The sequence below is a fragment of the Triturus cristatus genome, chromosome 6 (genome assembly GCF_964204655.1).
Source record: "Triturus cristatus chromosome 6, aTriCri1.1, whole genome shotgun sequence".
Classification (NCBI taxonomy): Eukaryota; Metazoa; Chordata; class Amphibia; order Caudata; family Salamandridae; genus Triturus; species Triturus cristatus.
The window spans coordinates 522829685-522848473 of NC_140589.1; the positions used below are offsets into that span (position 1 = coordinate 522829685).

The window sequence follows — 18789 nt, forward strand, 5'->3', positions numbered from 1 at the left end:
ATATAACAATCATTCGATTCCCGACAACCCATGGCATTACTGATTGAGTACATGTTGCTGACATAAGGGGAGGCAGTGCTCAATGACTACTAATGAGACATCAGCCAGGTGTCTGGTCATGACAAGAGGTTTCATGAAACTAAATTTAATAGGCGACCCGTGGGACGTCCTGCTGCTCTCCGAGGCGGCGAGTTTGGGTGACTACAGTTCCTTGAGATAATAAAGTTGTTGGAGGCTGCAGTGGCAATAAACACTACTCGGAACCATGGTCATTATTTAAAAATATCTGATCGCTGAACCCACGTCTCAACCATACCTGACCCAACCCCACGGGCTTAGGCGGCCGCTGTAGCACAGAGCACACTACTGTACAGCTCTGCTGCTGAGCCTGATTCACACCACCCGGCGAAGCAGGAGGTAAGAGACTGCCATGGTACTGCTTATCACATTTCACCTAAAGGTGCAATATGACCAATATTCATTTTTTGTTTTCTCACACTGCACACGTACCCCGTGGGTCCCCTGTGTCAGTGACTTGGGTGTTTCGTTGTGGTCCAAGCACTTCTACAGGCTCTCGGCCTTGTGTCTAGTTCAGTCGTGGTTCTTATACCACTTTATTGGTATATGGTTTAGTACGCCCCTAGGGCCCAAACATGTATTTGTGCTTTTACTGTTGAATACTGACCTGTAACTTAAGTACTTCGAACTCTAGCCTCATAAAGAGACTAGAGGGGTGTGTTTTATCTTAAATACATATATTTTAAATATATACCTGGTGTGGTTGTCCTTTCATTTGGTCATTCAAGAGATTATAGACTGGTAAAACAAGCTGCTTTACATTCCTTCAAGACTTAGCCTGAAGGCTGCTCTCCAAAGCTGCCACTAGGATAGCTTTCAATAAAGGTTGTCTTTAACCTATCACCATAAGGGTCTGTTTGGACTGATACAGGGTGCCCACTATAACTAGTGGACAGCATATATCAGGCCAACTTCTCACAACCGATTACAATACTTCCGTACATCATTCGGTCGGACTAGCATTGACTTCAATGGGAGCCTGTGTTCCGAACAAGAACACAGGCTCCCATTGCAAAAATGGGTGAATTGGGAAAACCACACTGTGCTTGGTTGGTAAGAGGGGTCCCTTGCGTATGCCCCACGGACCCCAACTGGAGGCCTACGGGTGAAGGGAGGCCTGCTACGGGCCCCCAAAGTCAGATTCCGACAGCCATTATGTGTCGGTCAGACCGAATCGGAACGGCTGTTCAAATCGGTCATTGTGATTTCCAATTCGGAAAACGTGTCCATAGAGCTGTACAATTCGGTTCCGAACGACTCGGGCTGTCTGGATGCCATTCGGAACCGATTCGAACAGCCTGAACTGTTTACTTGCATTGTAAATCAGTCGTCCGGAAAGGTTTCCGATTCAGTCGGAAATATAGGTTCCAAATAGGATTCGCCAAATCCGAATCCCATTCTGAACCTTTTCAGGCAGCATCATAATCGACCCTATAGATGCAAATACCACTATTGAGTAATGCTGTCCCGTAATCAAAACCCCAAAATTATCTAATTTGTGCCAGTTTTTGTGCTGGAGGTGGCTAGAATTCAAATAAAAGCTTGAAGCAATTGCACTGTTGGCCTGGCATTTCAATCAGCCTGGCACTGCTAGATTGAAATCACTGGTGTGGGCTTTTATTTTTGGGGGGGGTTCTGTGAAGGGTCATAGGACCTCAAAACGGAAAACAGTGGCCTTTTCCAGTTAGCCTGCCTGTCAGTAGGACTCCAGCACTGGGCTGCACTTCAAAGAGATGGGCAATTGGGGAATTTACCTCACCCAGTCACTGACAGCAGGGGAATTTGATTTTGATGATATTTGGTGATATTTGGTGAAACGTGTCTTACACACACAAGTTATATATTTCATGAATGTCTCCTCGTGTTCCATTTCCGTCTAATTTTCTCAGTTTGTCCGCATCTCTTTCCCCCTTTTCACAGCGGTCGAAACTTTACCAAGTCCATGCATGAATAAGTCATCGAAACCTGATACATACTTAGCTTCCTGGGACTTGTAGTCCTAATAGTAAAGGCTGTCACATGACTCACAGCCTCAGGGTGAAACTAGAAATGCAGCACTGCACCCCTCACCAACACTGCAGAGAGGTACAGAGTCCTGGGTGAGTGCTTGGTGCATAACACTTATCAGACTGTGCAAACATCTGTTGAAGCTGCATTACATTTGTCCATCACTGCTATGTAACATCAAGTGAGATCACGTCGATATAGGAAAGCCCCCTCTGCTTCCCGACCTCGCAAGCTCCTTGAGTCGAGAACTACGCATTCACACATATGTAGAAAACAGAAAAGAGAGAAAGGAAGGCATGGGATGGGTGTCATTTCTTTTTAAAAAACAGAACACATTTTACCTGCAATGCCTCTTCAAGTGCATTTTTGGTAGGCCTGGGCAAAATTTCCGTTCCGTTCGCGGAATTTGTGATAATTTGGCAGTTCCGCGTTCCGCGGAGAGCGCGGAAATGTCAAAATTTCCGCATTCCGCAGCTTTGCGATAATTTGGTTCTTGCTCGCGCTGTAAAATAATACATTCTCGCGCGCGCGCGATCGCCTTACCTGAATCCCCGCGTTCACCGACAAGTTTTCCCGATCCGGTCGCGTTCTTCATGAGATGTTGTATTGTTTTAGCCATTTGCGCTGTCTCGCGACAGTTCGCGTCCGCAGTGACGTCATGCGTCGCGCGATCACGTCTTTCTTCTCGCGATCATGCAACTGAAAACAAGATGGCCGCGCCCGCGAGCAACCGCAGGGGTAAGTTAGCGACCCGCAACCATGCGGAAAATATCACGAACGGGCGGGAAAAAAACTTCTGCATCTTCGCGATATTTCCGCTTGTTTGCGGAGATTTTTAACATTTTCGCGATAATTTGCGAAAGTAGCTTTCGCAAATTCCGCCCACCCCAAATTTTGGTAGGAGTCTGGCGGGGGTGAGTCAGGTAGCCTTCTTCATTGCCTATCACAGAGTTTTTTTCTGACCGCTGTACTTTTTGTATTAGTGTTTTTTTACAGCAAGCGTCATGAATGAAAAGAAGAACCCAGTAGGGGCCCGTTTTTAGCTACTTTTCTTTTTTTTTTGCCGGTACTTATAAATATAAGTTCTTCCATTTCAATCCCCCCTTCCCTCTTATCCTTCAGTGACCACACTCTTGCCTCAGACACTAATTGGCATCAGCCGTCATCTCCGATCTCCTCCCGTGCTCGCATTTAGTGAGGTACCTATTCAAAAACAACCAGCCTCGTCTGCACGCATTGTTCAACTCCTCCCAGGATGGGTTGGGGCCTTGGAGTCTAGCTTGTTCCATATCACTGTGTGACGAGTTTGGAAATGAGTTGCTGATTGACAATCAGCTTGGGGAAAACCAGAGTACTAACTTTACTACTCCTAAACTGAGAAAAATCCTAACTTTAAGACTTTCGGTATTCACAGAAGGCATTTGGGAGTCCTAAAGTTAGGACTCCTAACTTCTGTGAATACCGAAATGAGTAAGTGCCTTCTGTGAATACCAAAATGAGTAAGTGCCTTCTGTGAGTACCAAAATGGTAGTAAGTTTAGGATTTTGTCTTAATTTAGTTCTGAGACTCTGGCCCTTTGTCTCTAAACAACCACTTTGAGGCTTCCACTCTACCTTTAAGTAAGATTCCTTAAACGTATAACCAACAGTTGTAAAACAAGTAGCTTTGCCAACCTAAAATTGGCCTGTCATTCTTCCCCCCTTCCCCTCGCCCCACCGAACTCTTCCATGGTCAAGGGGGCAGTTATCGAAAAAACCAAAAAGGAAGTGGTTAAACAGTCCCTGCACCCTGCCACGAACCTGGTCTAGCCAGAGTTCTCCAAAACTGTTGTGCGATAGCAGACTTCACCAGTGGGTAGGTGGTCTCCAAGTTTCCTCAGTGTTGCGTCATAGCGGCGTCTTCCTAGCTTTCCCGAGAGCTAGAGTAATAGTGGTATCATGCTGTCATTTCTGGTTGTGTCGCAGCATTTGAGCTTGATTTTCTCCTGGTTGAGGTTCCCTCCTAAGTGTCTTGCTGTGGTTACTGGTTTAGGTGTACATACGATCTCTCTATTCCTCTCTTTTCTGCCAACAACCATTAGTCTTTGTTTCCTTCTTATCGTTTTGTAGTTTGTCTTTTTCCTCATTTGTCTTTTCTCTCCCTCGATTTCGTAGCTCGTCATTTACTTTTCTATCTTTAGTCCTTTCTCTCTTTCAATCCTTTTTAGTCCCACCTCCCTATCCATTGTTTTCTGACCCAGCAATGTTTTCTCTCCCACAGAACTTTCTCAAACTCGGCCTAATAACAAGGAGTCATAACCAGTCCTGCAAAGTACCACACATCAGAGGTAAGAGTAGCACATTAAAGTGTGGTGGTCCGTATCACCGCACTGAAATGCAAAGTCACGCGTAATAGGCATAGCACCTGCCTCGCTGTCAAGCGTACTAGCGTGGATAATCATGCACCATTGAAACGTTAACTAAAGCTAGAGTAGCAGCATTTCATGCGTGCATTTCCCAGCAGGCTTGGGAGCTGAGCTGCTATAATATACCAATCATTCGATTCCCGACAACCCATGGCATTACTGATTGAGTACATGTTGCTGACATAAGGGGAGGCAGTGCTCAATGACTACTAATGAGACATCAGCCAGGTGTCTGGTCATGACAAGAGGTTTCATGAAACTAAATTTAATAGGCGACCCGTGGGACGTCCTGCTGCTGTCCGAGGCGGCGAGTTTGGGTGACTATAGTTCCTTGAGATAATAAAGTTGTTGGAGGCTGCAGTGGCAATAAACACTACTCGGAACCATGGTCATTATTTAAAAATATCTGATCTCTGAACCCACGTCTCAACCATACCTGACCCAACCCCACGGACTGCGGCGGCCGCTGTAGCCCAGAGCACACTACTGTACAGCTCTGCTGCTGAGCCTGAGTCACACCACCCGGCGAAGCAGGAGGTAAGAGACTGCCATGGTACTGCTTATCACATTTAACCTAAAGGTGCAATATGACCAATATTCATTTTTTGTTTTAATTTAATTTTATTTGTTTGGTTTTCATTTTTTACCTTTTAAGAATTTTCAGTTACATGGTCATATATTTTTTTACAGTCTCCTCCTGAACATTGAAATCGTCAATCGAGATTACCCACTTCCTGTGGGACACCATTATTGACAGGTTACCGTTCTAGCACTCAGCACCTCCGAGTCACCAAATGGTGGCAAATAGACTGCCAAAATCATTTACGTTTCGATCACCTCCTAAAGGTTAAATCGTCATCAGATATTACCCACTTCCCGTTGGATACTTCTTCGACAGGTTACCGCTCTAGCGCTCGTTACCTCCCAGCCGCCGGAAGTGATTAGGCAAAGACTTCCGGGTGACAACCAACATCGACACAGGTGCATTCATTTTCCTACTTGACTGTCAATTACCAGCAACATAAATAGAGCCCTTCCCGCGGACTCATTACACCATGTAGCGGCGGGATGGTGTTACCTTGACCGAGGCAGTGTTGACTTCTATGTAAGTACAGCATAGCCATTTCAGGAAACCTGTGATATGCCCTTTTTTTCAGACCCCCTTAGCCATCACTAATGGACAGCGACTTTTTCTTCTTCCTTTTTTCCATCAAACAGAATGCAGTGGCAACACCATAACCACCCGTTCTAGAGGCTCATGGAGCACTGTCTCCTACATATCCTAGTATGTATCTACCCATTGTGTTTGTTTTACATACTTAACCACTCTCCTCTCCATTACTCTAGACGCTAGGTCACAGCACTAATGTTTAAATACGACTAAGGCTAATGTCACTACAGTCACATTGTGGCGCAATTGTACAATAAATTGTGTTTTCTCTTTTCAGATTAACATTTTAGAATACCAATGGGTATTGTATAAAGTGCATGATATTTTGTATTTTTCACTTTTCTGTATATATATCATGAAACCTCATTACATTTGATAGCAACATAGTGAGTACTGAAGGGATCAGTTTCAGTCCTGATGAAGAAGCCCCGATGCTTCGAAATATGTTGACTTGATCAGGAGTATCCGCACATTACACGCAGGACATCTCCGAATCACCGTTTTTAACAGTACCAGCCTCAATGACCTATTACATTTTTTAAGTCCATGGGGCCAGGTCCTTTTGAATTCACCTTTTGCATTCACTTTTGACCATTGCTCTTTCTGCCCTTACACCACACATAGTACTGAAAGATCAGTGCTCCCGCGTAGTCGCAGGTCGTGGCATGCACCGTCCCGCAGCGGGGTGGGGTAACCCCTATGATGAAGCATGACACCAAGGGCCCTTTTGGTGTGTGAGGTGTATTTAAGCAAACACTGTGTGTGTCCAACCAAGGTAGAAAACAGAAAACACACCTTTGTGACACAGTGAGAAACTCAATCAATAGAACCCTCCTTAAAGGTGGATCCTTGTGTTTTGTTGTAGCTCTGTGGCAGCCTGCTGGTGTGTGATCTGTGCTGATGGCTGCAGGGCTGAGGCCAGGCTGGTGACTGGGATGGACTGCTCGGGGTTAATGATTTTTATTAGGGTTGAGTTGAGTAGTTTTTAAATACAGTTTTGTGAAGAAGATATTGTACTCCTTGTGTTAAGTTTTATAGTTTATTTAGCCCTAACATGACTAGATACTGCATATGCAGCTGCCTGTTAATTAAGCCTGGGCAGAGTTCACGCAGTGAACTCCGCAAACTGCAAAAAAACACTCCACCGTGCTACACGGAGCTCGGCGAGCAGCTGAGTGCATTAAATGAATGACATTTGTGATGATTTTCACTGCCAGGTGCTTGTCCACATTGTGCAGTCATCTTGAACGGCACAATGCACGGCACAAGCAGGCGCTGCTTCCTTTCTGCCACTCAAGTAGATTTCTACTCGAGCTGCAGCGTTCTCAACACGAACGGACGGTTTCTCAATGCGAGCAGTCGCTAGCATACGTGACCACTCGCAATGAGAAATCTGACCGTCCGCGTTGAGAAAACTCGCTGGGAGGTTGATTTTCCACGCTCGCTCTTTCCAATTTGATATAGACGATCGCAAATGAGGAAAAATCTCACCGGGAGGTGGATTTTCCTCACTCGCGCACGCCAACTTGACATTGACGTATGCGGGCAGGGAAAAAAACTCCGCTTGGCGAAGCAGAGTTGTTCGGAACTCCACAAGCTCCCCGTAACGCGGAGTGCGGAAAATCCCACGAGCAGAGTCACTGCCCTGACTTACTGTTAATCCAAAATCCTCTTATAACTGCTGATACGCATCACCCACCCTAAACCTGTGCCTTTCCATTTCTGGTGCTTTGTAGCAGTTTTAAAATCTTCTTAGAGTTTCATGTTGCTCAAATTGGTGTCATTTCTGATATTTATATGTTTTCCGCATCTTCTTTGCTTGCTTTTGCTTGCAAGAAAGTGTCATTCATAGTTGTTGAAATGTCCCTCATAATACACTACAATTATGAAAATCCCACACATAGCAATCTGAAACCTTGGCAGCTATGTGTAACATGTCTCAGGAGTAGGTAATTCTACTGCTATCAGGTACGAAGCACAAGGAGGACCAGGTGTAGAAAACAAGCATAAAGAGAAGAACGTAGTGATATGCTAGGAACAAATGGGGAAATCAAGGAGTACAGATGAAGCCCAATCAATGATGACATTTGAAGATGCCACATAGAAAACTAAATGAACAACTTCTGAAACTGTTGCATAAAGGAGAAAATCAATAAACAAAGAGAAAGAGAAAATAGAGATATACACAAGCATTCAAAATGGCTTGTATTAGGATTGCAATATATATCTAAGCAAGTCTACAAATGCAGATGAACAATAATTAAAAAGAGAGAAGACCAACAATTGGAGAAGTAGATCCAAAGATGAAAAGTGGATGAGTGTTTTGATTTTACATATGTTTGAAAGATGAACGCAACACATTATTACTACAGAGGCAGTCATGGGAAACAAAATCCTAAGAGAAATTGAAGGGGGAACACAAGTTTCAGTAGAAGAAGGGAAAGGAATGGAAAATGATGGAAAAACCTCTGGTGGATATTTTGAAGTGAACATGGATAAATTCCATTTTTCGTAGCCACACTTTTTTCTGTAAGAAAGAGATCACACTCTGGGTAGTATGTGGGTGTTTGACCATAATATTGAGTAGGAACTATTGTCTTACCATAATATTATTGTCTTTATATTGAGACAACAAAAGTATAGTTGTCAGGAATATTGCAGGTAAGAGGTACGTTTATTCGTTTTGTTTATAATATTGTTAAAATATCGTATATAATGCTTTTGGCTATAATAGGTATTTTTTTCTATAATATTGTAGAGTTATCGTTTTTTGATTGATTATTTTATTAAAGTGATTAAATACTTTAGGGATGCAATGCTAGATTTGGAGTATGATTGGTTAGATTTTTCTTTATTTAAATGCAATTTATATGTATGTCTTTTTTTGGGTTTTAATTATTTTGTGAAATATTTTTGATTTATATTAATTTGATTGTTTCGTGTTTTTGCTTACTCTCTGGAAGTATTATTTTATATTTTTATTTTGTTTAGTAGAAGGATGTAGGGTTTATAGGGAAACCAGTTGGGAGTGGTTAGATTATGTATTTAAATGAAAAATATGTTATTTTAAAATTGTAATCAAGTATTTTAAAATTACAATTTTAAATATTTATATATTGTTAAAAAAAAAAATATTTACTATGGTTTTATTTTGGGAATAGGATTGTTGGTTGATCGGGCGTGAGCCCTTCCCAAGCAACATCTCACAATCGCTGTCAGGGTGAACCACAAAAACCACTTAATTAACCTCTGCTTACACGTCTGGCAGCTTGCCACTGAAGTAGTCAAGCTTAACTTAACAGTGAAAAACACAACACAATAAAAATCCCACACCAATTTAGAAAAATAGAGTAAATTTGAATAAATTACTTGATACCAAAATGACAACAACGGAGACGCGCGAGCCAAGATGGCGGCTCACTAGTTCGTTCCGGCTCACCAGTCTTATCGGCGAGGTCAAATAAGCTGAAAATACAGGAACTTCATACTTCCTGCCTCCAACACCACTTACCTAACCCAAGGAGAGCATTTGAGAGGGCTTTACTGCGAATTTGATGACTTTGGACCCCCTCGGGCTGCAGTTTCCTTCTCACCGAGACTTCCCTCAGTCTGCTTCAGGATTCCTGTCAGGAAGGCTGAGTTTTACTTCAAGAGAGGGCGCAGCTTTGGCCCTGGTTTCCTCCTATAGCTAGTTTTAGCTGCTGCACTGGTTTAAAGTATTTTTCTTTACTTTTACTGTAATTTTGACAATTTTGCTTGGGTTTATTTGTTTTATTGAAGATGGAAAATAAATCTACAGCAAATACGTGCAAACAAACTGTTTCTCCTCCTCCTGGTTGATTCATCAGAACCCTCACTTATTACTATCCTGGAGGAGTTAAAAGCTGTCAGATCAAACACTGACAATATTTACAGAAAGACATGGTTAGTCTTTCAATGAAGGTTGCATATAATGAGATCAAGCTGCATGATATTATTACCAAAACAGATAATTTATTGGCAATGGTTAAAAAAATCCCCTTCATAAATACCAGGTTACTTGAATTGGCAAACAGGAATAGGCAATATAACTTACACATTTTTAATTTGCCTGAAGATATTGAAGGCAATGATTGCAGGCGCTATTTAGAAAATCTGCTACCTAATTTACAGAACTGGAAGTTTTCCGAAAAATTTGAGATTGATAAAGCGTATCGTTTTCCGTCACACCATAAACCAGGTCAAACTAAACCCAAGCAAGTCATCTTAAAACTTTTACCCCACAATCACCTTGTTCCTATCAGGAAAGTAGCTCATAAGATTCCTTCTCTTCTTGTCAATGGCTTGAAGATTTTCATCCATCAAGACTTCGCCAAAGAGACAGGTGCGATACGAAGAGATTTTGCAGCAATGAGACCACGACTAAGAGACGCTTGTTTTCAAATGTGGATTCTTCGATCCATCCACAATGCATATTTGGAATGGTGACATCTCCAAATCCTTTCATCGTCCGGTGGACCTCCAATCGTTTCTAGACAGCCACTCTCCTCATTTAGTGGATACAAAAGACTGAATTTATTCTATTAGTACTTCCACTTTATGATTTACTACTGCTATGATAACTCGCGGGTATATTTAATGTTCAACCATTAATACTCCTGTTGTTATTATGATAGTCCTATTAATACGAGTGGACTATCCTAATCCTTTACTTCTTCTTGGATGCACGTGCGTGTCTGTTCATTATATATGTATGTTCCTTCTTATCTTGTATATATATCTGTATTTTTGCTTTTCTGTCCTCTATGTCTATTGGCTCCTCCTCTGGCTTTTTCTACTATTTCTGCTGTTTATATAACTCCTCCACTCTTTTTCTATCTTCCTTCTTTTCACCTTATAAACTATGAATAGTTCTCCTAAAGTTAAAATTGTTTCACTCAATGTCAAAAGTTTACGTCATTCAGTTAAAAGATTGAAGATTTTAGATTATTTTCATAGGCAAAAAGCAAATATTTGTTTGTTACAAGAAACCCACGTTGATGACACCATTTTAAAATACATGCAAAAGAAATGAGTTAGCCAGATTATCTACACCCCTGCGCAAGGTAAGAAGAATGGTGTGGCTATTCTGTTCTCAAAAACTTTTTATCTACAAGTCCTAGACCAAAAATCTCACTCAGATGCTAGATTTCTTTTGGTTAAAGTTAAAATTGGAGATATGATTTTACACCTAATTAATATTTATGGACCAACAGCAGATGGCCCTAATTTTAGTCTAATATTACTTCTGAGATTCTCCAACTTGGGAAAGATTCCTTAATTTTGGGGGGGGGGCAACCTTAATTTGACCAAATATGCTCCTCCTAAAGCGTTTCATTCTCTCCGAACTTTATTTAAAAACACCCAATTGATTGACATCTGGGGACTACATTTCCCCACTCAAAAGAAATTCACCTTTTTCTCTAATCCACATAGCTCTCACTCAAGATAAGATTATTAACTGGTCTCTAGCGATTTAGTGAAAATCATAACCCAACCTGCTATTGGTAATATTGAAATCTCAGACCATGCAATGATTTAGCTTTATTTACAAACAGGTACTTTTTCAGTTTCTCATTCCTGTTGGCACATGAATGTTGATGTTGTTCTTCAGGATACTCATAAAGATACCATCTTAAAAGCTATCCATGAATAATGTTTGCATAACCTTTATGATGTTACCTCCCCTATTGTCAAATGGGATGCTTTTAAAGCTTATTTAAGAGGAATTGTTATTTCTATAATGGCACACGAAAATACATTTGAATGATTGTTTTACTCTTCTCAGAATCTTGTTTTTAAAAATACGCTGCAAAAATTTAGATACGACTATAATTCTTTGTTGAGTAAGAGAGCTGGTATACAGATTGCAAACGAAAGAGCTAAATTTGCTTTTAATGCCAACAAGTCAGGAAAACTCTTAGCTAATTATCTCCGTATCAAGAAAGATAAAAAACAAATTCATGCTATCTATAGGCACATTGATACCGTTGCTGTATCTGCCCCAAACATTATAGAGGAATTTCTTAAATTCTACTCTTCTCTAGACAGTAGCCCGAACCTTTTAGATTCCTAAATTATTTATATATTTTTAACCTCTGCCAATTTACCTCAACTATCCCAGTCTGATAAAATCAAATTAGACAACCCTATCACAACAGATAAACTTTAGCTATCCAATCGCTTAAGCCTCAAAAATCTCCCGGCCCTGATTGTATTCCTGCAGTATTTTATAAAACCTTTGCTGACCCTCTCATTCCTCACCCACATCATCTATTCACTAAATTTGCTCAATCTGGTGTGCTTGGTGGGTCTTGTACGGAGACATTAATTATAGTCTTACCTAAACCAGATAAAGACCATACCAAAGTTTCAAATTATCGTCCAATTTCTCTGATCAACCAGGATTGTAAAATGTATGCAAAAATCCTTGCCTCCAGATTAGCTAGAGTTTTGCCATCCCTTGTTCATATAGATCAATCTGGATTTATGTCAAAATGTTTCTCTGTCAATAACACAAGACTACTTTTTCATGTCATTGATATGGCCTCAACCATTACCTCTCCTGCTGGTTTACTAGCCTTCGATGCGGAGAAAGTGTTTGATAAGGTTCACTGGGAAGTTCTTTTTCGAACACTCTCTTATTTTAATTTTGGTAATCGTTTTATAAAAATGATATCGACTTTATATGGCTCCCCTTCAGCCCGATAATTTATCAATGGTCAATTTTCAAATCCCTTTTTTCTTTATAGAGAAACCATTCAAGGTTGCCCATTGTCACCTCTTCTTTTTTTACTGGCAATTGAACCTTTTCTCTCACACATTCGGAATTCACTTGATATTGAAGGCTGATGTTAACATTAAAAAGTCTGCCTATGTCTTACTATATCTTAGCAACCCAACTACTTCTTCACTAGTGGTTTTAGATGTCATACGTAATTATTACACTCTGAATACTCATGAAATGGAATTCTTTCCCCTATATGTGCATTGTACACCCTCACTACTTGACAATACTGAAATTATTTGGCAAAGAGAGAAAATTAAATATTTAGGTATACTCTTTTCACTTCCTTTAAAACAATCCGTTGCTCTCAATTGTGAATCTCTAATCACAGAAAAAAATTGTCAATGGTCCAATGGTCCACTCTGCATTTATTATGGTGGGGGGAACTTGAAACCATTCAAATGGTATTAGCTCCAATTATTTTCTATACCTTGTCGATGATCCCTATTTAATTGCCCCTCTCAGTCTACAGACAATTTGATAATCTTATTTCTAAATTTATATTGAATAAAAAAAAACTCGTATTGCTTACATTAATCTTAAGCTATCTAAACAATATGGAGGATTTGGTATGCCTGATTTTTTCCAATATCACAAAGCATTTATATTAAAACAGGGCTCGCTTTGGTTCTCATGCTTGAACGCTAATTATTCCCCTAAATGGTTAATTATTGACCGAAATTTGAGATCACAATTTCCTCTCTCATCACTTCTATCCATGTCTAATTCAAATAAACTCTTTAAATCCTCTTCCATCATGGCATCCGCTAAACTGATTATTACTGATTTTGACGCTTCTTTTTCATCATGTATATCAAACTCTACGATTTCCCTTTGGCATAATCCTACATTGAAATATAATCATACAATTGAATTTTGGAAATTATGGCTTTCCGCTGGAATTTTCTTTTTCCAGGATATTTATGAAGATACTACTCTACTATATTTTCCCGAACTATAAGCCAGATTCATGTTACCCAATACCGAAGCAACTAAGTAGGAACTTTTTTGTAACACACTGCTTAACACCTTTCCAATTGGACTACCCCAAATTAAGACTCCATATTCAATAAGTTGTATCAAAGCTTTTTCTGCTTCCCAACATACTGTTTCTAAATTTTATAAACAATTTCATTGTACAAATGCTACTAACCTTTTTATCCAATTTTTGGAATATAGAACTTTCCTTGAATCAGTCGTTGAAGAATGGAGACAAATTTGGTCTATTAATATCTGGTTGGTTTCCTGTATCATTATCCCAAACCAACACCTTTATTTTGTTTAACTGTCTATAGACTCCCTATAAATTATTTAAGGCTAAACTTACAGTCTCCCCACTTTGTTGGAACTGCAAATGTTATGATGGTACCTTGAAACATATGCTTTTTGAATATAATATAATAGCTTGATTCTTAAAATTTTTTGGGGATATTATTGTTAAAATACTTCCTATTTCTGACACTCTCACTTATAGCATACTTGTTGGTAAATCTTATGATTTATCATCCGCTTTAATGGAACCTCAATCTAAACTTTGTAATCTCCTTATCTGTATTACTATTAAATCCATTACTTCCAATTGGAAACCATCAGAAACAATATCAATCCATGCATGGTGGTCATATGTTATTTTTATTAGATCTGGTGCTCAATTATTTTACAAAGGACCATTAAAAAATACTTCAACTTTTCAACAGTTATGGAAACCAATTGAGGATTATATTAAAATGTATTTATAGAATGTTTAATAACACTCATTGCTTTGGTTAACAGTTATGTATATCTACTGTTTTGTGGAGTAGCCTCGTGTGTTCCTTTTTTCAGCTTTTATAATGTGACTGTTTTTATGACAGTGGTACATTTTTGGTATATGGATATTGTTATGATAATATTTTATTAATAGTACTATTTTACTACATATACCAGCATTGTATCCTTTTTTGTTTGTCATGTCTACAAAAAATCATAATAAAATATTTTGAACACAAAATGACAACAACACAATCAGGAGACCCAGAGTTACGAATTTATAAAGTTTTAAGTAAAATATAGCACCTAAAAGATCAAAGTGCCAACCACAGACATCTAGTCGGTCAAGACCAAGTGCAAAGTCAAAAGGTAGGGCCGAATGTGATGGAGAAGTTTAGATATACAAAATGGATTGGGCCTGATCTTCACGTACCTTCAGACTTTGAAAATATTGTCTGGAAAAATGTCTGAGAAGGTACAGTTCAGAGAGGCAAGGCAGCCAGTGGTAGCCGAGGAGGAGGCTCGTCATCGTTGAGCCTGGACGAGGTTGTGTTGAAGATTTCTGTGTTCAGACTTAATCATGGGATGAAGCTGCAGGCTGTAGCTGACAATTCCCCATCTGCAAGGAGGCGCTGAACAGGATTTGTTGCTGCAGAAAAGTACATAGTGGGAGCTGCCCAAAAGCCAGGTCACCCGGCGGTGCACCTTGGGCAGATCGCCAAGAAGATAGTTCACAGTTTCCTCGATTCTCTGAGCAAGTTTGGAATTTGGGCTATCTGAGCACCTTTAGCACCACCTTCAAGGGTCCAGGATTGGAGGAGTATTACTTGGAGGGTCAGGTTTCACTCAGGCTGGATCCAAATGCAGGTTCAAGATGGTTGGATCATTTTCTGATCAGGAGGCCATCCAACTAGTCCTTGGTGTCACTCTTGAAAAATCTTGGGTTCAAGCAGGTGAACAGGACTCAAACAGCAAGGTAGTCCTTTGAGGGCACATAGCAGGCTTGAAACACAGGGCATTCCTCTTTGTGCAGCAGGGCAGTCCTCTGTAGTAAACAGTGGACAGTAGGTCAGTACACTGAGAGTCGTTCTGCAGACCCAGAAGTAAACTGACGAGTGGGTCTGAGAGCCCTATTTGTATTCCCGGTGCCCCCTTTGAAGTGGAAGAAAGTTCTGGAGGTTCCCCCCACAGAAGTGTCTGGAATTTCCAGCCTCCCTACCCTGGGTCTGTTTGTCTGTAGGTGCAATAGTCTAGTGTGATGTTGTTTGTGTGTGTGCTGCAGAAATGTCTTTGAAATGCAAGTGGGGCTGTGCACAACTTTGCTACCCCATCCTGCCAACACCTAGGCTCTCTATTTTGAACTGTTAGCAATGACTAAACAAAGCCCATCTGCCAATTACACCTGGCCATGTGACCCAGGAAAAAGCAAGCAGGCACCAAATGGTTAAGACAAAAAAATGCCCTTGTTCTAAGAGTGGCATTTTCCGAATTTTGACTTAAAGTCTGATTTTACTATTAAAGAGAATTTTAAATTACAATTCACCAGACACCAAATATAACTATACTATCTGCTCCCAAACAAAAGTTATCACTTATTAAATTTAATAAGGTAACCAGATGACATCCTATGGGAGACGTTAGCCTCATAGTAGAGGACAATTAATTTAGCAGTTTTCAAGTACCAGGACATATAAAAATTAAAAGTACATGTCCGACTTTTTAAATACAATGCAACCCAGGGGACATATATGTATTCAAAAGGGAGTTGTAGGCTTGGCAAAATGTTTAGTTTGTCAAGTTGAATTTGCAGTTTAAAACTGCATACAGGCTGCAATTGCTGTCCTTAGACATATTTTAAGGGGCTACATAAGTGGTGGGTCACAATAAGTGTTGGAGGCCTACTAGTAGCATTTAATTTACAAGCCCAGGGTAAATGGCATGCCACTTTACTGGGGAAATATAAGTAATTTAATTATGATAATCTGATCAGATGTGAGCCAATTTTATACTGTTTTAGGGAGTGAGCACAAGCACTTTAGTACTTGCCAGCAATGGTAAAATGCACATAGCCCTCAGGTGAACAAAAACTGATTTAGCAAATCAGGAAGGGAGAAGGAAAAAGTTGGGGTGTGACCCTGCAGAGGGACCAAGTCCAACTCATTTATTAAGAATAGGATTTTAAAAACAAGTTTCACTTATTCAAAGCAATAATGTATTTATTTTATTGTTTCTGTAATGTAGGTGTCACGATTCCGTTTCGCGCCTCACGCGAGTTGCGGGAGGTTTTACGGACTACATCACCCAGGAAGCCCTGTGACGCAACGAGGGAGGAGAGACGATAAAGACCGCCAAGATCCCTTCCCCGGCGTCGGATATTCTGACCCGGAAGTCAGAAGCTTGCCGAACACTGCGTACGGAGCAGCTTCCAGCTGGATTGCCGTACATCGTCCCCGGAGGGTGAGTTGCGAGATATCCAAGCTGAGCTTTGCTGACGCTCAGGGACCTCGCTCTGATACCCTTGTTACCAATCCCCGGTCCCCGGAGCTCAGCACACCGGCAGGGGCCGTTAACTCGTTGTGCACCCGGATTCCATCTGTCACGTCCTCAGTTGAAGAGTATTATCTTGGTCCTCCGTTGGAGAGCACGCGTATTGCGGCTCGTGCGGAGGACGTTTTGTCCCTGGTCCCAACGTTCCGTGTCCTCCGTTGGTGAGCCTGCGTCTTGCGGCTCGTGCGGAGGACGTGTTTAGGAGCTACAAGGGGAGCGGTGCTCCTGAATTATTACCTGGGTCCTCCGTTGGTGAGCACGCGCCTGGCGGCTCGTGCGGAGGACGTTTTGTTTCCGGTTCTTTCCTTAACCGGCCTCACCACAGATACCGCACCCTCGTTGGTGAGCTAGCGTCTTGCGGCTCGTGCGGGGCACGGTTTCCTTGCTTTTACCCTTCTACACTCTCCCTTCACGTGTCCTCCGTTGGTGAGCCTGCGTCTTGCGGCTCGTGCGGAGGACGATTTTCCCACTCACTACATGGATTTCTTTTGCCTTCCATCGGAGGAGTCAGCAACGCCTCACCAAACCAACGACCAGAGTACAATAGCACACCATAAACCAAGGTACTGTGGTTCCTGTAAACTATGTATTGGCCAGTCGAGGTAGCGATAGGATTTTACTAAACCGTGTTTCTCTGCATCACAGGTAGACTGTCACTCCGAGAGGCAACGTTAGTTTGGGGTCATAGAAGAGAAGAATCTTCTGTCCTGTGTTTATACTTTGCACTGCAGGTATATTAATGTTACTGGTTTCTGACGAGAGGGTGAGAGTCTAGGGGAAAGAGAGTGTTATATCCGATGTGCTTTTTCATTTCAGGTCCTTTTTCCCTGCAGACCCCTTCCTATCCTTCCCTCACTTGATCCTCCTTTAGACCACGGCTTTTACGGCATTCTGGTCTTGGGTAGATCAGGGGGTGGACCCAATCTCAGCATCACTCTGACCCTGAGGACACACACCTGACAGAATATCCGACCCACGACATAGTGTCCTCCCGGTCGGGTAGCGTGAGTGATGGCCACCCTTGAGGACGTCCTGACAGCCCTGGCGGCTGTGCAGGTCGAGCTTGCGGCGTCCCGGCAAGAAGCCGCGGATCTCCGTACTCGTATGGATGGCATGCACAGGAATCCCTTCAATGCAGGGGCTTCTCCTCCTAGTACGGTGGTAGTGGAGCTGCCGGTGTCCATCCCTTTGGCCAACCCAGAGAGATTCAAGGGCGAATCCAGCATGATACAGGTCTTCCTCATGCAGGTGATGATGCATTTTACATGCAAACCCCGGGCGTTTCCCACAAACCAGGACAAGGTGGCCTTTCTAGTTTCGTATTTGTCGGGGGATGCAACACAGTGGGTGGTGCCCCTTGTACATCGTGACGACCCACTCATTCATGATTGGGAGGCCTTCAAGGCAGAATTTATCAAGGTGTTCGATCGACGGGCCGACTCGTACACCGCCGACCGGGAAGTATTGGAATTAAGGCAAGGTAGCCAAGACCTTCTTACCTACCTAAACTCATTTAGGCGGTTAGTAACAGAGACCAAATGGCCCGAGGCCAAGCAGGCTTCTCTGTTTCACCAGGGGTTGCAGGAAGACATGCCGGATATCATAGCTCAGATAGACCCCCAACCCGCGTCTTGTGAAGACTTGATAAATCTGGCTTTACGCCTCGACCGTAGACTGCGCGAACGCAAGGGGGACCACCGAGGAAAAGGGAAACCCACACCTGCGGTTGGGCACACAAAGTCCCCAGAGAATGGGACGGCTCCTACGCCCGAACCTATGGACATAGGGGCCATTAGGGCCTCCCTGTCGGGGACAGAAAAGGACGCACGCCGCAAGCAGGGGCTTAGCCTCTATTGCGGTAAGAAAGGGCATTATGTCCGCGAATGCCCGAACAAACCCAAGCTAAACAGGTTTCGGGCCAACAGGGCGACCTCCGCCGCGCTTGATACACCGCAGGAGAACTAGAGAACTCCCGGGATGACGAAGGGGTCCCTTGGAGTCGGATGGCTATCGCTTCACTGTCCTGCC

General features: G+C 42.1%; 1 protein-coding gene across 13 annotated transcripts in view; it reads left to right on the forward strand.

The window, feature by feature from the left end:
• The first annotated feature begins 4298 nt into the window (after nt 1-4298).
• The window catches only part of LOC146817363 (uncharacterized), a 145028-nt gene continuing 130537 nt past the window's right edge, over nt 4299-18789 (forward strand). For 2 of the 13 annotated variants that reach the window (XR_014962982.1, XR_014962989.1), the window contains exons 1-2: nt 5443-5594; nt 5708-5774. Coding sequence is in view for 1 of the 13 variants with exons in the window: in XM_085610955.1 (XP_085467081.1) it covers nt 4327-4411 (85 nt within the window). In the remaining 12 variants the exon portion in view is untranslated. The other 11 variants (XR_014962988.1, XR_014962983.1, XR_014962979.1 and 8 more) reach the window with 9 other exon arrangements.